A 24300-nucleotide genomic window follows, 5' to 3' on the forward strand; every position below is an offset into this window, starting at 1 on the left:
AAGTTTTATCTCAACTGCTGCAAATGATCTCCGGCTTACAAAATACTAACTGCCTCGTTAACTTTGAGCTTCGGCCTCAGAAAGTGAGACTAAGCGAAAGTTTCATATATCTGGAAATGTTAGAAGCTGAGATGAGGATCTGTGTTATACGGCTCATTTCACCTGGTTCATGATGACCTCATATCGCTCATGGTTCAGACTGAATGAGATCACTGATTGAACACTAAAGGGACTCTTATGTACATCCATAAAGTGAACCTTCGACACTCGCAGATAAAATGTAATCCTTTATTGAAACGTTAAAAAAGCAAGAACATGGTAGCAAAAAAAATTAAATTCCTACGCATTTCGGATGAATCCAATCATCCTTGTCCAAAACACGTAGGTGACTTTTTTGCTACCATGTTTTTATTAACAAGTTTCAAAGGGTTTAGCTTTATCTGCGATTGTCGAAGGTTCACTTTATGGAAGACTTGATGTGGTGGGTCCATCACAGCCTAATTTCCTTCAGAGCACTGCTCAGATGATATCACAAAGTGAGCGTCATTCGGTGAGCTGCATCCACCTATTCTTACTGTAAGGTTTTCTTTGGACTCTGATGTACATGCAGCTTTTAAAGGGAACCTGTCTCCTGGATTTTGTGTATAGAGCTGAGGACATGGGCTGCTAGATCACCGCTAGCACATCCACAATACCCAGTCCCCATAGCTCTGTGTGCTTTTATTGTGTAAAAAAAAGATTTGATACATATGCAAATTAACCTGAGATGAGTCCTGTCCCTGACTCATCTCACGTACAGGACTCATCTAAGGTTAATTTGCATATGTATCAAATCGGGTTTTTTTACACAATAAAAGCACACAGAGCTATGGGGACTGGGTATTGTGGATGTGCTAGCGGCCATCTAGCAGCCCATGTCCTCAGCTCTATACACAAAATCCCAGTGACAGGTTCCCTATAATCATTAGTTTTTGTTTTGACTTGTCAGAATTTTCTAGATCTCTGCTTGCTGTCAGTGAATGGAATGTTACAGATCATCTTATTACAAGAATTAAACTCAATTTACATAAAACTGGACAAACTCTCTCAAAAAGTATTCCATCCATTCCAATATGTCCTGTGATGAACACAGTGGCTATCACTGTGTATGTCATACAAGGTTGAATGCCTAATTTATCTGGTATTCAGAGACAGACATCCGATTATTGCTTAGATAAATGTTTAGTCACTTTTTCCAAGGATAAATTATTTATGTTGACTGAGGTGCCAGACAATTCAACTTGCTCATCTGCCTGTGACTGGCCCCTTGTGAATATACATAATGTAATTAACACTGTTGTCCTAGATGGTTCCTGACTGTCACCTGTGTCCAGTGAGGGACCTGTGGTATCTGGTTGTTTTGTATTATGTGATCACATATGTATGTGTGTAGTAGTGACTGCGTGTGTATGTGTGTACTAGTGTATGTGTGTGTGGTAGTGAATGTGTCGTACTGAATGCAATTGCTACAGTATCCACCATGATTGTATGGATGAAAAGTTTCACCATTGTGTAACATGTACAAGATCTGAAATCATATAATATCTATGAGGTCTGCCATTGTATAACATCTACAAGATCTGCTATCATGTAACATCTATTAGACCTGTGTAATATCTACAAGATCTGCCATCATGTAATAAGCACAAGATCTGTCATCATGTAATAACTACAAGGTCCTCCATCGTGTAAGATCTGTTATCATGTGACATATACAAGAACTGCCATTATGTAACATCTACAAAGTCTGTCATCCTTTAATATCTAAAAGATCCAAGCAAAGTCTTCAAGATCTGCCATCATGCAACATCTACAAGATCTGAATTCATATAATATCTATAAGGTTGGCCATTATGTAACATCCTCAAGATCAGCCATCATACATCATCTATAAGATCTGTGGAATATTTACAAGATCTTCCATTATGTAACATCTACAAAGTCTGTGATCATGTCACATCTGCCATATGTGGTCCACTAACATGTAACATCTACAGTCATGTAACTGCCAAAATTTCAAGATCATGCTATAAATATAAGGTCCACCATCATGTATCTTCCACAAGATATGCATTATGTAAGATATACAAGGTCTGTCATGATGTAGCATCTGCAAGAACTGCCATTATGTCACATCTCCAAGGTATGTCATCATGTATCATCTACCATACATGGTCCACTAATATGTAACATCTACAATCATGTAATGACCAAACTTTTAAGGTCATGCAACAAACATATGGTTCACCGTCATGTAACATCTACTGTATATGGCCCACTGTCATATAGCATCTACCATACATGGTCCACCAACATGTAACATCTACTATCATGCAATGCTAAAACTTACATCATACTGCACACATAAGGTCCACCTGCAGTATGTAATATCAACACAATCTTACATTTCTAGATGGAAAACATTTTAAACCTAAAGCAAATCGTAAAACAAACATACACAATTACAGTGGCAGAGGCATTTAAGGACATTAAACACAAGCTGTTTTTAAATATGTGGAATAGGGCACCTGGGATCTCCCAGTCATTATCCATAAGGCTACAGCTTTGTCTTTAGTTATATTTATTGTCTTGGGACTTTCATTGTTTCTAGGATATTACCTCATGTATCCCACAGGTTGAGTCCTCCAAGCTTTTCAAATATATTGAGGGTAGAACTGATAATAATGAGCTTGTGACATATCCAGACAGCATGAATACATCCGACCTTAGAACAGTCAAATCCAAAACATTAAAGCCCTTTTAAGGAGGTTTTAGTAGTTGTGTAGTAGTAGATGAAAGTCATTCGAACATATATATGTACAAGTTTCGTTCCTTGGCCAAATGTGTGAGTACAGTATATGGTATTTCTCTCTGTGGTCAGTCTTATGTATGACCACTTTTTTTTATCCTCTTAAAGAAACCCTTGTCCTGTATTTTTAGTATGTCCTTTTCTGTTAAGGCTATCTTCACATCTGTGTCTGAAGGGGCCTTCATCACAGATTCTGTTAAAAATGCAGGACAAAACGGCCTAGTATCGCGCACTATTTTGTTCAATAAAATTCTGGGTTTTCTAACAAAAATGCCTTTATAATCATTAGGGTCCATTGGGCATCTTTGTTACTGTCATTTGATGATTCTGGCACATCTGTTATTTTTGTTCTTCTGCTCCTATAATTGGGCAATTCAATGGAAATTTAATTGCAACTCAATGGTCTCTGTCTGAGCTCCATATATCCTATGGGAAAATGGGAGAAACTTTTCCAGAAGGTCAACCATTACTGCAGCACTTCACCAATCTGAGCTTAAAAGCCAGAAAGAAGCCTCTCATCAGTAAAAGACTCTCAGACTGTGAGAAACAAGATTCTTTGGTCTGATGAAACCAAGATTGAACTTTTTGGCCTCAAATCCAAGCATCATGTCTGGAGGGCTGAGGGAAAGCTGAATGGAGCAAAGCGCTGGAATATTCTTAAAGAAAACCTCATCCAGAGTGCTCTGGACCTCAGATTGGGCTGAAGGTTTTCCTTCTAACAAGACAATGACCCTAAGCACACAGCCAAGACAACACAGGAGAGGCTTAGGGACAACTCTGTGAATGTCCTTGAGTTTAAGTAGAACAGCCAGAGCCCTGACTTGAACCCAAATATCTCTGGATGTAACAGTACAGCCTGGATCACAGCGGCTCCCTGTGACGATACGCTGACTTGCGCTCCAGCGTGGAACGCACCGGCCGTCTGCGATGATACGCTGGCTTGCATTCCAGCGTGGAACGCAGTGACCGCCTGTGTTGTTACGCTGGCTTGCACTCCAGCGTGGAACGCAGTGGCTGCTGGGCCGTCCTGTGACTCCGCCCACTTACCGTCCGGCCCTTAAATAGAAGACAGGTGCTAAGCAGGGTGTTCCACTAATGGAGTGCGCACCCTGCTAGCTCCACTGTATCTGAGGACTCTGTCCACATATCCAGACCTGGATCCCTAACAACAGCGTGAAGGACTGTCTACCTTCTTGCCACTGGCTTCCCCACTGCTGGCTTCCTAGCCAGGACCAACTAACCGCAAGTATATGCCTGTTACCTGCTCTGATTAATGTCCTGGAACTCTGAGTGGGGTGGTTCCTGACTGATGTGAGACGATACTCCCAAACCAACTCTGAACCTACTGCATACTATATACTAAACTGTGGACATGCTCTGAACCTACTGCATACTATATACTAAACTTTGGACATGCTCTGAACCTACTGCATACTATATACTAAACTGTGGACATGCTCTGAACCTACTGCATACTATATACTAAACTGTGGACATGTTCTGAACCTACTTCATACTATATACTAAACTGAGGACATGCTATATACTAACCCTGAACTTATTGCATACTAGATACTAACTCTGAACTGTGCACAAGCTTATACTAACTTGTGACTCCTGTATACTGGGGGACCTCCCTTTCCAGCAGTAACTAATTAGATGGATAGCGGTAAATGATTTTGTTACCCCAAACTCTCCGCCCAAGACTGAGAGAGACGCCTGGGGTACATACTGAGTAACCGCGAATCCCACAGCCAAGAACAAGGGCAGTGGGATAATAGTGCATGTCCATTGCTTCCGCAGTTGAGATCCTAACTGATCAACTAGGTGCGTTACACTGGAGAGACCTGAAAATGGCTGTCCACCAACGGTCCCCATCCAATCGGACAGAGCTTGAGAGAAGGATCTGCAGAGAAGAATGGCAGAAAATCCCCATATCCAGGTGTGCAAACCTTGTGGCATCATAGCCAAGAAGACTGGAGGAAGTCCTGAGTATTTTTCTTGTTAATAAATTAGCAAAGATTTAGAATATTCTGTTTTCACTTTCTCATTATGGGGTACTGAGTGCAGAATGATGTGGAAAAACTTGAATTATTTTTACTTTAGCAAAAGGCTGCAATATAAAATGAGAAAAGTGAAAGGGTCTGAAGACTTTTTGAATGCACTGTACTTTTAACATGCAGCCAGATCATGCATGGTAGGAACCCCATCATTTTTCATCATGGCAGTTAATGAAATCCACATGGACATGTCCTCAGTACATCATTGTCATGCCCTTATCTAAATGGGAAGAATTCTGTGCAGACATGTGAAAGTTGCCCCATATTTACTTTCTAATTATCCCTCAATTGAGCTTTCAAAGACTGGGAGGGATAAGTATCCTTAGCCCACAGGCTACATTTTTCTGAGCAATTTATCAGTATAGTGATCAAATGTGTAATGACAGCTTGTAAGTATCGGACGCCATTTAAAAGCTTTCGCTATCTGTCAGGTTAGAGCAATTTAAAAATGGATATTTAGCTTTGCGTGTTCCCCCAAAAAAGATAGGATTCTTTAGTTAGTGCAGGTACTAATAGACAGTAGGTCACTGCTGGAGGATGGCAAGATATTGTATCCTTTACTATTCCGGCTAGAAGTTATGAATTAATTGTCAGCCATTTGAAATGAAGGTCCAGAACACTGGTAATTTACACAGTTTTCCCAGACAAAACCTCCTACTGTATCACATACCCCCCCTTTGGGCCCTACTACAGAGGGATCTGGATAGATTGGAGGCTTGGGCAGATAAGTGGCAGATGAGGTTTAACATTGACAAATGTAAAGTTATGCACATGGGAAGGAATAATGCAAGTCACCCGTACATACTAAATGGTAAAACACTCAGTAACACTGACATGGAAAAGGATCTAGGAATTTTAATAAACAGCAAACTAAGCTGCAAAAACCAGTGTCAGGCAGCTGCTGCCAAGGCCAATAAGATAATGGGTTGCATCAGAAGGGGCATAGATGCCCGTGATAAGAACATAGTCCTACCACTTTACAAATCGCTAGTCAGACCACACATGGAGTACTGTATACAGTTCTGGGCTCCTGTGAACAAGGCAGACATAGCAGAGCTGGAGAGCGTCCAGAGGAGGGCAACTAAAGTAATAACTGGAATGGGGCAACTACAGAACCCTGAAAGATTATCAAAATTAGGGTTATTCACTTTAGAAAAAAGACGACTGAGGGGAGATCTAATTACTATGTATAAATATATCAGGGGGCAGTACAGAGATCTGTCCCATCATCTATTTATCCCCAGGACTGTGACTGTGACGAGGGGACATCCTCTGCGTTTGGAGGAAAGAAGGTTTGTACACAAACCTAGAAGAGGATTCTTTACGGTAAGAGCAGTGAGACTATGGAACTCTCTGCCTGAGGAGGTGGTGATGGTGAGTACAATAAAGGAATTTAAGAGGGGCCTGGATATTTCTGGAGCGTAATAATATTACAGGCTATAGCTACTAGAGAGGGGTCGTTGATCCAGGGAGTAATTCTGATTGCCTGATTGGAATCGGGAAGGAATTTTTTATTCCCCTAAAGTGGGGAAAATTGGCTTCTACCTCACAGGGTTTTTTTTTTTTGCCTTCCTCTGGATCAACTTGCAGGAAAACAGGCCGAACTGGATGGACAAATGTCTTTTTTCGGCCTTATGTACTATGTTACTAGATGAGTGTTACCAGTTGGGGTTGTGTTCCTGCACAGTCTGATGCTATCTAGTCAGTGCTGCCAGTGTCAACCTGTGCAGGGACACACCCCTAACTGGTAACAACCATCTGGACCTTCATTGCAAACTGCTGACAATTAAGGCCTCATTCACACATACGTCGACCACGGTCCGTGAAAACCTGTCCTGCTGAGTGCACGAGCGCACAGGGTCATTGGTTGCTATGACGCCGTGCGCTTCGTCCCACCGCTGTACAGTAATACACCTTTGTCCAACACTTTTGTGACATAGTCGAAGAAATCAAAAAGATTAATTTGACGTGATCTGCTGTAGGTGAAGCCATGCTGTTTTAGATCCAACCAGTTGCTGTTTTTTAGGTGGTCAGCTATCGTCTTGTTTAGGATTGTTTCTATTATTTTACTACTATTATAATTCCGCATTTTGTCTGGGGAGCATTCATCAGGGGAAACAAAATGTCTGCCATCCTATTAGTACACACAAAACCTGTCCTAATCACAAGTTACCTCGCAGCACTGAGGTAAAGAGCTGTCTCATCCTCCTCTCTGCCCTACTGGTCAGGGATTATGATCCTGAATACAGCTGATAAAAACTTTAGCTGTATCTCTGGGGAATTTAATACAGAGAGGATGGACAGGACAGATTGTGGTAATGTGGGGCTGTGTACTGGAGACTGCATACAAGTGCTGCTGCTCATTATCCACACCTCACCCTCCTCTCATGTCTCCTTCATCATCTGCATTCCCAGAGATTCATCTGTATTCAGGTATTCATAATCCCTGACAAACAGAGCAGAGAGGAGGATGAAGCGGCTCTTTAGCTCAGTGTTGTGAAGTAACTTGTCCTCCTGTATGATTAGGACAGGTTTTGTGTGTACTAATAGGATGGCGGCCATTTTATTTCTCCTAATGATTGCTCCCTAGACAAAAGGAGCCATTATAACTAATGAAAGGTATTTGGGAATATATTTATCATAAAGTAATTTTTAAGTATTTTCATTTTCTTAATTCCCGGAGAGCCCCTTTAAGGTCAAGCTAGCTGGTCTGTAGTTTCCAGCTTCTTCTCTCCTACCCTTCTTCTGGATAGGTACAACTTTGGCCATTCTCCAAGAACATCCCCTGTCTGGTAGGACTAGTTAAAAATCAGTAAGAGGAGCAGCAGCCACAGTATAGGTCATCAATATCAGATCGGTCTGACTTCTGGCACCGCTGCTGACCAGCGGTTGGAAGAGCCTCACAACCACTTCATAGTATACCAGGCTTAGTGACGTGCATTCTGTAGCGGCTGTGCTTGGTATGGAAGCTCAATGTCATTCACCTACCAGGTGCTACTACTCTTCCCAACAGCCGATCAGCAAGCTGGAGTCAGACCCCCACCAATCTGACATTGATGATGTATCATGAAGATAACGCTCGAAAACCCATTTAACATGTAAGTGACACACCACTGAAATCAGCATCACTACCTGGTGAGAGCAGCATAACAGATCTGAAAGATTCCCTTAAAAAAGTGTCTAAATATATTCCATAAAGAAGCACTAAACTAGAGTTGCCCTTTATTATCTCAGAACCCTAAATAAGGATTGAAGGAGGAGGCGTACATGCATGTGTCCTGAGTCTTACTCTACATAATCCTCATGAGTTGTTCCTGCAAGCAGGCGTCTGAAATTTGGATTGTTCAAACACATTAATCTACATTCTTGTCGACCACAAGAATTAATGTTATTAGCTGTGTCAATACGTATCTCCTAATGGGAGTCAAAAGACAATTACTCCATTCACGTAACACATCCCTAGCAGGCAAACTTTTTCTAAACAGATTCCTTCTGAAACCAAAAAGTTACTGGTTTTTGTATCATTAGGATATACTGACAACAAGTCAAAACACTGTGTAAGGGGCAAAGATATCCCAGCTATGCTGGTATTAAAATACCTTATGCCACTTGAATGCCAGGATCTGGTATATCTGCTATACAATGACAAAAATTTCAGAAGCGCAACTCTTGTGTCAGTTTTAACATTTTCTCAACCTTATCGGAATGCTGAAAGTCAGACTTTCTATTGATTTCTGTGTCAAACAGCTGTCATCCAACAGTCACATCACAGTCACAATGGCGGCTAACCGCAGCAGTGCTGCTCAGTCTTAACCCACTGGCCACAAAACAATGGTGTGTTGCCTACACCCGGCCTAATAACTGATAGAAACCATAAGCTCTTAGTCAGTGATAGCTTCCAGTTTATGACTATTTAATCCTGCCATGGATTCTGGCAAATTATACAAAATGAGAACTGCTTATTTATAACTATTTTTAGGTGAAAATGAAATTTAAATATGTAAGGCTGAATTCTGCTAGAAATTGAGCGTAACAAGAATGTATTTTGTGTATTTTGTTCTTCTTTTACAATAGTTTCAGTAAAATGATTTATATAGTATGTAACAATAATATTAATAATTATTAGTGATGGACTTAGACGACGGGAGGCAAAGATAAAGATAAAAATAAGGGCACTTTCAGGTGCTGCTTGACACCACCACATGCAATCATCCGGGCAGAACGCTCTGTTTTCTCTATCCCCTTTAAATGTTTTTCATGTAACCTAATATTTCAGCACCATGAGAGACCACATCCCATTGCAGGTTCTTACCGCCCATTAAAATAAGACAAAAAAAACAACCTCTCAGTCACTTCTCCATTCACAACATTGACAAGAGGTGAGACCCGCACCTATTGAACGCATATTCTGTAGATATGCCATAAATGTCTAAGATGGAAATACCCCTTTAATGTTGGCTACACAAGATTTTATGTGACCACTAAGAGGAGGTATCGTACTATCTTAGTTCATTTAGGTCAACTTTTTTTTTCATATTTTGTTTTAATGGACAAGTAAGAGGCTAAATCTCATCCCTCCCAGTGAGGGCACCCAAGAGACACTGATGGGTGGAGGTGTACAGCAGTTACAGTAAGGTGCAGCATCTGTGGAAGGTACAAGAAACAGCTGTGTCTGACAGGTGTATAGGAGACAGATCTGAGCCCAGGATGGTAGGCGGAATTGTAAAAAATATATATATATAAAAAAGCATGTAAACAAAGAGCAAAACTAAGTCATTTTTTTGTAAAAAAGAAAATGCTTAGAATAATTGTCATTAAATATATAATATATACATATAACAAAAATAATTAGTTACATGTTAATTGTATGTTCAGTGATATATATATATATACCGTATATAAAATAGTTACCGTACAGTTAAATGGCACGTTTAGTGATTTAACATATAATAATGATAATAATAATAATTTATTTCCTACAAATCATAATGTTGCATTCTTCATTTTTAAATCATTTAAATAAAAAGTAAACACTTTTTATGAATTCTTAAAGCACAAACGTTGTTTCTCAATAAGTGACAAAAATATAAAACATCTTAAGAAATTAATTTACCCTAAATATAAACAGTATCCGTATTCCATATTTATATTCTAAAAACACATCTATTCTACAAATATATAACACAAGACTCTTGCAGCCGAACGTACATCATGATTTTTCTCTTCCATTCTAAATCTCAGCACAAGAATGATACACCGATACGGACATATAAACCATTCTCAGGACCTTTGCGTCCCTGTACATTTGACATTCCCGTCGCTGTCCTCACTTTGAGGATCCGTCTTGATAAATTGGGTGAAAATGTGCTTACTGCTGAGGTCATTTGTATTACATGGCTCTGCTATCCCCAAATCAATAAGATCTTAACAAAAACAAGCAAACCCAAAGGTTATTAACAGGTAAAGTACATACTTGTACATATATTTTTGCACTCTATTTTATTTCTTTTGTCATGATTGTCAGACTCTAAATCGTTCCCAAAAGAAGCCCCTAATTTCCTAATCTCACGCATGGAAGACTCTAAATGGCAACAGGTGTGAAAGCCGCTCTGCACAATGAGGAAGGCGGTCGCGGAGGCTCTAAGGCATTTCGAAAAAAAAACATTTTTGGATTTTAAAAAAATATATAATGCAGGTAGACAACCCAAATAACCTACCGTGTATGGCTGCATGGGGTCACTTATATACAGCATCTTAGTCTTCCTGGAATACAAATGCAGAAGGCAATTGTCCCAGCAGAGTAGTCATGGGGTCAGTAGGATGCAATGGAGAATAGGTAAGAAATGCAACATGTAGACAGCGTGCAGGTATACGACACAGTGCATATGTCTTAGAGGATGCTGTGGTACATGAAATCAGTTTGTTAGGTTTTTTTTTCTTTTTCTTTTTTTCATCTCCCTTGGTTCTGTCAACTAGCTGCATCCAACAACAAACTTGAGTCCACCCCTTTTCCTCATGACTATTCATTAAACCACCAGGCAGGCCCAGGCTTGCCCAGTGTTGTATTGGACTATACCATGGACTCACAGAGGGGAGTCTATTTTATTTATTTTTTTAATATTGCTGAAAACAATGTATTTTACTGATGTAAGGCTGGATTCTGCACAGCGATATCACATGTCCTACAAGTCAAACTACAACTCAAGATGCTAGGGATGACAGAAAAAGAACTGTTAACGACAGAAGGTTCAGTAGTTGGTTACTTGTTTCCATCGTTAAGGTAACATCAATAGGACTCATCTCCAAGCCAAGATTACGGGGACACAGAGTTTAACTTCATAACACTCGAAGTCCGCTGGCTTATTCTCTGGGTTAACAAAGTATTAATCTGTTGACATTCTGCATTTGCTGAGGCATTAAAGACTTTAGTAAACTATAAAGGCAGAAATAAAATGCTTGTACCAATGCGGAAAAGCCTTGCACCATTTAAAAAAAAAAAAAGAGTGAATTTTGAAATTTTTGCATTAGAATATAATGGGTGTCGATAAAGTTTACCACCAGTCAAGACCTAAAGAGATCAGTTGGGGATGTAGTTGACCCCAATATTCGACCCTCCTCCCCGACCACCTCTTATCACATGCACAGTGGTCTAGGAAGCTGAGATATAAGGAGCTGTTTGGTGTATTCCTCACACTGATGATCTGCTGTGCCTAACTGTGGTCACCTGGGACTTTCTTTTCCTGTAGCAGTTCTGCAGGGTGAAGGTGCTGACAATAGGACCTTCCCCCTACATAGGACGGCCAGGTTGAGAGAAAGCAGCTCTATAGCTTAACCCCTTCCAGACCTCCGCCGTACATATACGCAAAGTCGAAATGGAGTTAAAGGAAATGTGTCATCAGAAAATGACATTGTTTAAATCGTGTTTTTATGTTTAACATATTTTGAAAGAATTTTTGATAATGTTATTTTTATTTTCCATGTCAATATCTATATTTGAACAAAAAACATAAAATTCTGCAGTTTTCGCGCTGGCCACTAAAGGCCGTATTACACGGGCAAAATATTGTTAAGGTGATCGCTAAAGAGCATTCGTATGAAAGATTTTTAGCAATCATCTGGCAGTGTACTGCCGCTGATTACCCGATGCATCACCTCCCTCCCGACAATTGTCTGCTCTATTTGCCCTTGTAATAGGGCCCTAAGCCTAATAATCGCAGTCACTTTACTGCAGTTACCTGCTTATCTATACACAGAGGTAATATCATTAAAAGCAGGATTAGAATGACAGATAAGACAGGATCCACCATTCAGAACAGGTGATTGTCACAGCTTATCTATTCTTTCCTTGTACAATGACCTCTTCACAGGTCACAGAGCATGTCTAGAAAACTCCCCCATAGAAGTCAATGAGGTCCCCTCCTGTCCATTGTGTCTATGGACTTCGGGGTTTGCCGTAAAGCAATTTTTTATAATGCTGTGTAAATGCTGTTAAGAACAGCTAAGGCAAGATGGCCACCCCCACAATTATGTTCAGAAAAGAGTATATAAAAAAATATGCAATCAGAAAATAAAAACAGATTAGAAAAAATGGATATGTGTTACTTTCTAGTTTTAACTGGTAGAAAACATTTTTGGTAACGCATTTCCTTTAAGGATCACCCCTGTACTATTACGGTGCAGGGACCAGGCTGGCACAGGCGCTGTTCCTACACAATCATGGGAAGGGGCCTGGCTGTATTCACCAGCATCTCTGAAAACTACGATCCCAGCGGATTAACCTCTTAGATGCCATGGCCAATGCTGACCGCCACATGTAAGGAGTTTAGAGAGGGAGGGTGCTCCTTCTTTCACCCTGTCGCCTCCCGGTGATGCAATGTCTGGGTCTCATAGGTGAACTGTCAGTGTGAAACTGAAAGTTCCAATGCTGTGGAATGCAGTGTGTATTGAAAAAGGGACCTCCAAAAGTTAAAGCCCCGTAGTGGGACAAAAATAATAGTTTCAAATGAAAAAAAAGTGTACCTTTATTCTCTCATGCCATATACTAGCAAAAAAAAACAAAAGAAAAAAGATTTTAAAAAAAACAACTGGCTCTAAAAAAATATCACATGAACTAACCTATCAGGTGAATGCCGTAAAACAAATTTGCCAGCACAACCATTTTTTTGACACCTGGCCTCACAAAAACCGTAATATCAAATGATCAAATAGTCATATGTACCCAAAATGGTACAAAAGATAATGGTACCTCATCCTGCAAAAAACTCACACAAGACCATCACCAGAAACATGTTTAAAATGTCTCACAGAAAAAGGCGACACAAAAGCATATTTAATATTGCCGTGTCTGTAATGACCTGCTGTATGTTAATATCACATTATCTACCCCATCAGGTGCACGCTGCAAAAAATATTCGTAGAAACTATGCCATTTATGCTTGCTTACAATAACCCCAAAGCTATGTTCTCCTAAGGATATCTCTTTTTGTGCTTGCTGTTGTTTTCTTTTTCTTTTTTTTGTTCTGTACTTTGTTTAACTGCCACCTTTCCTTATGGCACTGTCTTTGGTTATGTTCTCCAGATTCTGTACAATCCTTCAATAAAACCATTTTTGAAACTAAAATAATATAAAACGATCAAAAATGTTTTGTACCCCAAAATTATATCAATAAAAATGTCACCTCATCCTGAGCCCTCATACAAGACTATCACCAGAAAAATTAAAATTAAATTTAGCTCTTGGAAAATGGCGATGCAAAAACATAATTTTTTTTTTCAAAAATGATTTGTGTAAAAGTGGAAAAACATTAATAAAAACTATATAAAATTGGTATCTCTGTAATCGTACTGACAGCAGAATAAAGATGACGTGATTTTTCCTTCATGGTGTACGACGCAATAACAAAACCTAAAAAGCAATGGCAGAATTGCTGCCTTTTCTTTATCCTGCTTCCCAAAATGAGAAATAATGTCATATGTGCCCCAAAATAGAACAATGGCAACTCATCCCGCAAAAGAAAGCCCTCGTACAGCTTTGTCTAGAGAAAAATAAATGGTTGTCAAAGAAAAGCTGTACTGGCACTCAGAGGCTGTTCAAAAGCAACATGGTGTCCGTAACCAATCCATCAAAATCTGCGCTGCAAAAGCCAAAAGGTGGCCTTTCCCTTCTAAAACCTGCAGCGTAACCGAACAGAAGTTTACCTCCACATTCATGGCAATTCAGTACCCAGTAGAGCCCGTCTAACAATGGCACAGTGCGTTTCAGATGGCACAACGTGGACACAATATATTGGGCACTGAAATGCCATATCTGTGGAAAACCTGCAATTTTCATTTTGCACAGTCGTTTGCGCATTAATTTCTTGAAAATACCTGTGGTGTCAAAATGCTCAATCCACCCCTTTATACCTAGATGGGTGGAGTTTCCAAAATGGGGTTACTTCTCGGGAGTTCCTTTTATTATTTCACCCCAGAGCCTCTAAAGCTGTCAGCACAACCTGCGTAAATCACCATCTTTGGCCTCAAATGTGCATGGCACTCCTTTACCCCTGAGCCCTCTCATAAGTTCAGGCAAAACAATAGGGTCACATGTAGGGTGTCACGCTTCGGTGTGGGAGGGAAACATCACACCGAGCAAGAGGGAAGGGGGGAACAGGGAATCAGGCCTGAGAACTAAGGAAGGAAGATGGACACCTCCTAGTAAAACCCTAACTAAAATCCTGACTGACCATCAGTATGAACAGACCCCAGAGGTAGGTGTGTTCATACACAGGAATACCTAGAGTCCTATCTAGCCCTATAGGATCCTGGTACTAATGGCAGTGACGAGATTTACCTGTTCCTTCAAAAGGAAGGACGAACAGGAGTCTCCCTCAGGCCTAATACAAACAATAGGGAAATGCAACACACAGAACCCAAACGAAATACAAAAGGAAAAGGAAAGACTTAACTTCAAAGGAGCAATGGAAGCACCAGGAACTCCGCCAAGATCCACACACCAGCAATCCATAAATGAAACTGAAGCTATAAACCGCACAGCATTGTGGGAGAAGCAACAATAAATAAGGAAGGTTAAATGACCACATTAGCAACACCTGAGGCAAGGGGTGTGGCCATTACCAGAAACAACACAGATGCCTATTGATCCACAAGGAAAAGCTGTCAGATCAAACCACGTGTTGCCAGTCTCACCGATCTCCTGCCACCTGTCGCGGGGATGTCAGTGACATAGGGTGTTTCTAAAACCATGAAGCACAACATAAGGGCTCATACACCAAAATGTATTTTTTGTCCACATCTTATCCACATTTTTTGTGGGTCGGATGGAGACCCATTCACTGCAAAAGATGCGGACAGCACACCATGTGCTGTCCACATCCATATGTCAGTTCCCTGGTATGCGCAAAAATATAAAACATATCCTATTCTTCTCCGCATTACGGACAAGTTCTATTATGAGGCGGACATTCCATTCCACAAAATGCAGATCGCACACGGCTGGTATCCGTGTTTTGTGGATCCGCAATTTGCGGACCACAATACAGGCTACGGTTGTGTGCATGAGCCCTAATAATAAGAAAGCTTGCTTTTCACACTGACATACAGTGGGAACAACATATTGAGAAGTGAGATGACATCTCTGTGTAAAAATTGCAATTTTCACTTCTTACTGTCTGCTGAGCATTTTTTGCAAAACACCTGTAGGGTCAAAATGTTTACTATATACTTTAATAAATACTTTGAGGGGTGTAGTTTAAAAAATGGAGTATCTTCCCCTCCATAAACCATATGACGCTCCTTCCCTTCTGAAACCTGACGTGTGCCGATACAGCAGTTTATCATCACATATGAGGGGTTTATGTAAACTGCAGAATAAGGGTAATACATATTGAGTTTTTTTTTGTTGTTAACCCTAGCTGTGTTACAGGAAAAAAATATTCAAATGGAAAATTTGCAAAGAAAAAGTGAAATTTTTAAATTTCACCTCCATTTTCCTTTAATTCTTTTGTATTTAGATTCTGTTATGTTGCAGCCTCGTGCTAAAATAAAAATAAAGTTTTCTCTCCTCAATCTGCACTCATTACCCCAGAATAATAGAAATGTTTGCAAGTTTATTAAAAAGGAGAAATTCAAATTTCAGGTAGACATAAGTATTCAGATCTTTTGCTATGACACTTGAAATTTAGCTCTGGGGGCCTCCCATTACTCTTGATCATCTTTGAGATATTTCTACATCTTGATTTGAGTCCACATGTGCTAAATTCAGTTGACTGGACATAATTCAGAAAGACATCCCCTGTCTATATAAGGCCTTACAGCAGACAATCCATATCAGAACAAAAACCCAGCCATAAGGAGGAAAGAACTGCCTGTAGAGATCAGAGACAGGATGGTGTGGAGACACAGATCTGAAGAAGAGTACAAACAATTCCTGCTACACTGAAAGTTGCTAAGAGCACAGCGGCCTCCATAATACTTAAATGTAATAAGTTTGGAACAACTAGGACTCTTCCTAAAGCTGGCTTCCCAGCCAAACTAAGTAATCAGGGAAAAGGGCCTTGGTAAGAGAGGTGACCAAGAACACAATGGTCACTCTGGCTGAGCTCCAAAGATCCTGTGCGCAGATGGGAGAATCTTCCAGAAGGTCAACTATAAATGCAGCACCAATGCAGTGGCCAGAAAGAACCTCTCTTTCGTAAAAGACACATGAAAGTTTGCAAAAAGCAAAGGGTGCTCAGACTGTGACAAACAAGATTCCCAGGACTGATGAAAACAAGATTTAATTCGAAGGTCATATCTAGAGGAAACCAGGCACTACCCAATACCATCTCTACATCAACCATGGTGGTGGCAGCATCATGCTTTGGATGTGTTTTTAAGTGGCTGGGACAGGGAGACTGGTTAGGGTTGAGGGAAAGCAGAATAAAACTCAGACTGGGCTGAAGTCCACCTTCCAACAAGACAATTACCCTAAGCACACAGCCAAGAAAACACAGGAATGACTTAGGGACAATTGTGTAAATGTCCTCTAGTGGCCCTGCCAGAGCCCTGACTTGAACCCAATCAAACATCTCTGGAGAGACCTGAAAATGTCTGTCCATCGATGATCCTCATCCAACCTGGTACAGCTTGAGAGGATCTGCAGAAAAGAATGGCATAAAATCCCCAAACCTAGATGTGCAAACCTTGTGGCATCATACTCAAGAAGACTGGAGGCTGTAATCACTGTCTGTCTGTCTATCTACAGGTGAAACTCGAAAAATTAGAATATCTTGCAAAAGTCCATTTATTTCAGTAATGCAAATTAAAAGGATCTGCATTAATGCAGCTTAAAATTAGAATTATGTGAAAAGGTTCAATATTCTAGGCTCAAAGTGTCACACTCTAGTCAGCTAATTAATCCATACCCCCTGAGCAAAGGGGACCTCAAAATTGAGACTTTGGGGTTTCATAAGCTGTAAGCCATAATCATCAGAATTATAACAAATAAAGTCTTGAAATATCTCGCTTTGCATTTAATGAGTCTATCTCATATGTTAGTTTCACCTTTTAAGTTGCATTACTGAAATAAATAAACTTTGCACGATATTCAAATTTTTCGAGTTTCACCTGTATATATCTAATAATTAAGTGTTCTTGCATGGCAAGACCACTTACTGTTATCTCACATATATATTCTTATTATTATAGCCAAATTTACCACCCTAACTCCTCCCACAATTTTTACACTACATAGACAGTAATATACCAAATGGTTTCTTGAAATATTGGCGTTTTTGTGGCGAAATTGGTCCCATACGAATGAATGGCGGAATGTTCAAAACTAGAGTCGGAGCTGACAAAAGCTAGAGTGTGAGCTGAAAAATACGGCTAAACCATAGTCCTGATAGTTTTCACAATATGACCATTTGCTTGCAACTCACGCCGCCCATTGACATTCATTGAAACTCCACTCTAGCCACCCACCTCAAATTTGAAGGGCAATTTCTAAACTGCGACTGTGCCTTCATTTTTAATATTTCATACTATGCATCAAAATGTAGGTCTGGGTCTTGTGATTCTCACAATATAAAGCTCTTCGGTGTAGGATTTATAATTTTTAAACTACAACCGTTTGAAGATAGCAACCGCCAGAGAAGTGAGCAAGTTGGAGCAGTTTGTTTTTAACCGCTCTTCTCTGCCCTTGCTGTAGAGTGAGTTGCCATAGGAACCCAGGTGTGTGAGCAGCCAGCAGAGTGACAAAAGCTAGAGTGTGAGCTGAAAAATCAGGACATGATTTCTAAACTGCCACCACTCCCTCATTTTCAAGCCCACCTACACAAATCGGCTGCTAATGTTTTTTTAAATGTATGTTTTAATGTAACTGTGAAGCACTTTGGGCAACAACATTGCAATTAAATGTGCTTTATAAATAAATAAAAGTTGAAATGCATTTCTCACTCTATCAAGCTTGCCATGTGCACTTTTTTAATTGGATCAATGAATTGGTTAGTGTAATGTTTACTATCTTTACTCACTCCAAACACTCCATACAGTTACTCTGCCCAGTTCAACCTTTCCACAGTTACTCAAGCCACTCCACCCAGTTACTCCGCCCACTCCAGTTGTAGACTACTGGTGGAGGCAAGAACACCACACAATTTCCCCAGAAATTGTAGCTTTTCTAGTTAGTAATGTTCTTCTTATAACTAATTCTATTGCTTATGGTTTGTGAAAAGAGGGGAACAAATGTCATAAAATTCAAGTGCTAGGGCAGGATATGGTCTTGTCTGGTGGGGGCGTATGTTTTGCCGTATATATAAGAGCAGGACATAAGGGACTGATGCATGACATGGACTGTTTGGTGTTTGTTAAATCTTGTGTCATGTGCTGAGCCCTTAGGGCTGCACTAGGCATAACACAGTGGATCAGTTTTAACCAGAGTATTGCTTTAAGAAACCTGTTGCAGACAGCTCAGTCCAGTCTTATGTTGCATTATATGCATGTTTGTGCATACTTCTGTTTATTCCTCCTATATACTATTTTTGTTTTAAAAATTAAATAGTATTTTTTTGCAAAGGACCCCATAGTGTGAATGGTCCATGCACAACTATGAAACATCAGCGATAAATAATGCCTGTACTATATAATGCCTGTACTTCCTTACCATCTTGGCAGCCTTTAGTCATTAAATCCCTTGTATGGCATCACAGTAAGAATGTCACAGCTGAGGGTGTGATAAAGCCACCATCAAAAGCTTGGCTTGGCCTATAATTACTATTGCGCCCTCCACCTGATCCTTCTGCATTACGTTTGCTGGTAGTAACAACAAAGCCTTCAAGGAGTTAGGAAGCCAAGCAGTGAGAGGAAGCTGCTCCAGTTACATGCCAGGGGAGGTGACAACGCCCTCACAGCAAAAGCCTGCACCCGAGAGTTGACCAAAGACACAAATCAATGTCGTCATATGGGTCAAATTTATGTTATTAAACTTATAATATTATTAAATTTAATACATACTATTATATTTTGACTGTGTTGTGGTTATCAAGGGCCACCAGAAGTGTCATCCAGCTTTCCTGGACTGAATGGGAATTCTGCTCCTCAGCTATAAAGCCATTTCTCTCCCAAGCACATATCGCAAGTGGCATCCAACATAGGTACAACTATAGCTCTCGGTGGGGTCACTCCTCAGCAATATGATAGTTGAGGGATGTTTCATTGCAAAAGTGGGCAGAATTGCCATTCAGGAGTCAGCAATGGTGGACATATATCATGTAGGAGCCTTCCCAACCAAATGACCTCAAGGGAAAACATATTCTACTACTTTTTTTGAAAGGCATCATAAAGTAAATTCTTAAAATTAAACAAGCCAGCAAAAATGTAATGAACATGTTCACATTCAGTTCCCAGCAAGTCGGTACGGAGGCTGTATGGCGTTCTATGGCTGTACATGTCAGAGTGCCAGGTCTACATGTTAGGGCACAAACCTCTCTCAAGTATTTTAGAATTACTGTACAACTGAGCGGAAATCTGTGCCAACCATGTTCATGCTCGGACAGAGTCCTGCCCTGCGTGTAATATTTACTTATGTACCCTTAAAAAGCATTCTCTCTAAACTTACTGAAATGCCGGGAGATGTAAGTCCGTGAGTCTCCCTCTTGTATCAAGCTGCCGAAAAACCTATGCAGCCATTATCTCTGTCTCTAGGAAAGCTGGATAACAACCAATGTGACCCTGACCACGGCTCCCACATCTTTGTCATCCAACTTTCCTACATTCTAGAATCGCAAATTTGCCAGGAAGTAGAGGATGTACTAGGGGAGTCTGTGCCCTGCATAAGTACAATCTTACATGGGGCACAGCAAGGAGCAGGAAAGGAGAACCAGTTGGACCATTATTAAAGGGGTTATCCAAGACTAACAAATGCGCCCCCGTATGCCCGGGCTCCTCACACTGAATCTACTTACCTGTGCCGCTCCTAGTCCCTGCACCGCAGCGGAAGAAAACATCTGGTGTCGCTAGGAAGGCTCGTCCCTGTCACCACCTGCCATTGGCTGCTCCCCGACACCTGATGGGAGCACAGGGAGAAGCAGCTGCGGCGGTGCGGGGACCAGGAGTGGCGCGGGGATCCAGGTAAGTAGATTCAGTGTGAGGGGCTCGGGCATATGGGGTGCATTTGTTAGTCTCGGATAACCCCTTTAATGACAATAACAAATATGGTACGATTACTGTCAATGCTGGACTAAAATCATTAAAAGTGGAATCCTTCATATTTGTACTCAATTCCAGGTTGTCCACCTTAGACCTCTTTCACACGTATTTGAATCACTCACATACCAACTGACTTTAATGTGTTTACACATCAGCGATTTTCCACGTACCGAGGGTGACACCACGGAAGCATGCCCTGTTTTTGTCCGTGATTACGGATCCCTCATTATAGTCTCTGGGTCCATGAAAACCACGGACACAACACACATGTCATCCATGTTTGGTCCGTGGTTTTTAGAGATCGTTGGCAGGAGTTGCTTTAGAAATAAATTTTCAACCTAGCAGCATACGTGAAAAACAGATGACACGCGGAGGCCAAAAAGCGGACACACAGATCTGCACGGATGAACCGCTGGCCATCTTGTCACAGATATCGTCATGTGCAAGGACGTGTGAAGGAGGCATAAAAGGGTACAAATACCTTTAGTCCCTGTATGCTACATTATGTCTTCTACTCTATTTACATCCAATTCTTCTGACAACCATGTAGAATCTTACAATAGAATGACATTTAACAGATTACTGTAGCTGATTTCCCTTGCCTGATAGCTGACAGGAAATAAGCAAAATCCAAAATGCAGCTCTGGGTGTAACTGGAGTATATGTGAATAACCTCATGACTGGTAATTTCAAGGTTCCACTGAATGTACATTATGAGCTGTACAGTTTCTTCCTATGGTTTCTATATGTGTCCACCTGAACACTTACCATGATGGATTCATTCATGTTCCTCATTTGGTAAGCGTCCATGTTGACCTCGGTCTGATTGGAGACCTCTGAGTTGCTTGAGTGACTTGACTGAGGCAGATCGAAATAATTACTGTCTGGTTCCCTGATAAAATAAGAGACAAGACGTGAGTTATTATCGGTCGGGTTTTTATGGTGCTTCAGTTAGGTTCTATAAATTCAGAAATCTGTGACAGCATACTGTGAAACTACAACCCCCAGCATTCACCAGCCAATACAATACAAATGGAAGAGCATCAATACATCACCATTACATTTTTGGGTGATGCCTCCTAGGCATCATATCCTACCCTAAAATTCCAACGGAAACCTGGGTGTGCCTCTGTACGGAGTAGGGGGTACATGGAGGTACAGCATGGGCCAAGATATTTTGTGTGCATAAGCCCTTGCTCTGCAGTGTAGGCAAAAAAAATCCTCTTGTTGCTGAGTGGAAACTATCAGCAAGCTGCTGTTGGTGAATCTGATGTCAGTATGTCCTGGAGTGAATGGGCATGGGGTTGTTTTGGTTCATTACCACCTCTCCGTGCAGCCCTGATTATTAAAACATGAATTCACGATCCAAATATTAACTCTTCATAGGTTATTTAGACTGTTTGGCAAATGATGGGTTAACTGGCATCTAATGCTTTTGGCATTTACACATAACATTAGTAAGACTAAAATCATGCCATAATAAAGATCGTCAGCAGCAGCTAGCCTGCCTGTTGACAGTTTCCAAAGAGAAACAAGACTTTTCTACAGGACACAGAGTATATATTACTTGGAAAGATAGCAAAAATGGGCATAAAAATGCCAGATTTTAATTAAATTAACAATGCAATGTCTATATAAAAAGAACGTCACTCTTATATAGTGTTTATAGAGGTAGTCATTAAAGTACAGAGACATCTGCCACGAGGGAGACTTGGATTTCACATCTACCGTAGATCATAGGAGGCACGTACAGTACATCGAGTGAGTGCAGGGGTTGCACCATGTACAGAAAAACTACAGTAAATACCAACCAACCCGAAAAAGAAGGTTCTGAGGCGTAACGTGAAGCTCAAAATGTAAGACTGGTGTCTTCATATGTGGCATAGAGGCCTTTGGGCCCCTTGGGCACCAGGGTCTGGGTGCTATTGTTACCTCTGCACTCTTTATAGAACCCCATGCTACCCAATAGCAAAAAGAAACAGGTACTGTACAAAAACACAGTAATATGCCACTGCTGTGACTTACAGGGTACTCCAGAGGTGCTCAAATGTCGTCCCTTCATCAGCAGGGGAAGAATTAGACATCTTCACCGAGGGGGAATCAGACAAAGGATATATCACTCTGTGAAAGACAGTTACATGTATTACAGAGTGCACTGGAAAGGTTACATTGTATCAGATCCAACAAAGCAACTCAAATTATCAGTTATTCATAATGATTGTTCAATTTTGTTGCAAGACACAATGTTAATGAATGGATAGATAGATGATAGATAGATAGATAGATAGATAGATACCCAGAGATTGCCCAGCTTCTGTCTACCATGCTTATTGTATGAAGTTAAATAATTACTGCTGAATGAGCCATAGTTTATTCTGTATCATACATTTTATTTACTGTTTAATTAATTGCTCACATATTTCTTGTTCTAATTGACAAAACAAAAAGCCACAATAAAGATTATTGTAAAAAAAAAACACCATTAGATGATGAAATTGAGACATTTTACCATTTCATTAAAAATAATTAACTCATTTAGAACTTGATGGCAACAACGCATCTCAAAAAAGCTGGGACAGGTCTATGTCTACCGTTGTGTAGCATCCCTTTCTTTTTTTAATGGCAGTCTGTAAATGTCTGGGAAATGAGGAGACCACTTGCTGGAGTTTGGGGAGAGGAATGTTTGTGCCATTCTTGTCTGATGTGGGATTCTAGCTGCTGAACAGTCCTGGGTCTTCTTTGTTGAATTTTTCATTTCTTGATGCGCCAAATGTTTTCTGTTGGTAAAAGGTCGGGACTGAAGGCAGGCCAGTCCAGCACCGGACTCCTCTTCAGTAAAGCCATGCTCTTGTGATGGATGCAGTATGTGGTTTAGCATTGTCTTGCTAAAATATGCAAGGCTTATAAAACCTCTATATACTGTTCAGCATTGATAGTGTCTTTCCAGGCTGCCCATGCCATAGGCACTAATGCAGCCCCATACCATCAGAGATGCAGGCTTTTGAATTGTGCGCTGAAAATAAGCTGGATGGTCCCTCTCCACTTGAGTCTGCAGAACATGGCGTCTAAGGTTTCCAAAAAGAATTAAAAATTTTGATTCATCTGGCCAACAGTTTTCCATTTTGCCTCAGTCCATTGTAAATGAGCTTTGGCCCAGAGAAGATGGCAGTGTTTCTAGACATATGTGTTGACATATGGCTTCTTCTGCCTGAGGGCTGTTGATCACAAGCATCCAGTACTGACTGTAGGGCTTGTCTCTTGCGTACATGGATTTCTCCACATTCTCTAAATCTTTAGATGATACTATGTACTGAGTCTGAGTATCTGAGTCAAAGTGAGACTCTTAGTCAGCCAGAAGTGTAAAATACAAGGGAGTACCCTGATTGATTATAGTGACACTCCGCCTCTCTAACATGTTTTTTTTATGCCCAGTCATGTGACTTATCTACAAATTGCTCCTAATTCTGTTTATTTATTAGTATCACTTACTTTCCCACCCTCTTGTTGCTCCTGTCTCAAAATTTTTGAGATATGTTTCTGCCATCAAGTTAATTTTTTTCATGAAATGGTATAGTCGTGTATCACCTTCAACATCTGATATTTGTTCTATCATCTATTATGAATAAAATATGGGTCTACGAGATTTACTAATTATTGCATTCTGTTAGTTAAATTTATTTACGTTTTACACAGTGTCCCAACTTT

The 24300-nt window shown here is 40.5% G+C and overlaps 1 protein-coding gene across 5 annotated transcripts in view; it reads right to left on the bottom strand.

Moving 5' to 3' along the window:
* The window catches only part of TP73 (tumor protein p73), a 139327-nt gene that overhangs the window by 69274 nt on the left and 45753 nt on the right, over positions 1-24300 (bottom strand). For all 5 annotated transcript variants that reach the window (XM_040429963.1, XM_040429949.1, XM_040429959.1 and 2 more), the window contains exons 2-3: positions 22621-22716; positions 21364-21487 (exon numbers count right to left, since the gene is read on the bottom strand). In XM_040429963.1, the coding sequence (XP_040285897.1) occupies positions 21364-21487; positions 22621-22679 (183 nt within the window). In that variant the 5' untranslated portion in view covers positions 22680-22716. The remainder of the gene's footprint in view (positions 1-21363; positions 21488-22620; positions 22717-24300) is intronic.

Source organism: Bufo bufo, chromosome 1 (assembly GCF_905171765.1).
Source record: "Bufo bufo chromosome 1, aBufBuf1.1, whole genome shotgun sequence".
Taxonomy (NCBI): domain Eukaryota; kingdom Metazoa; phylum Chordata; class Amphibia; order Anura; family Bufonidae; genus Bufo; species Bufo bufo.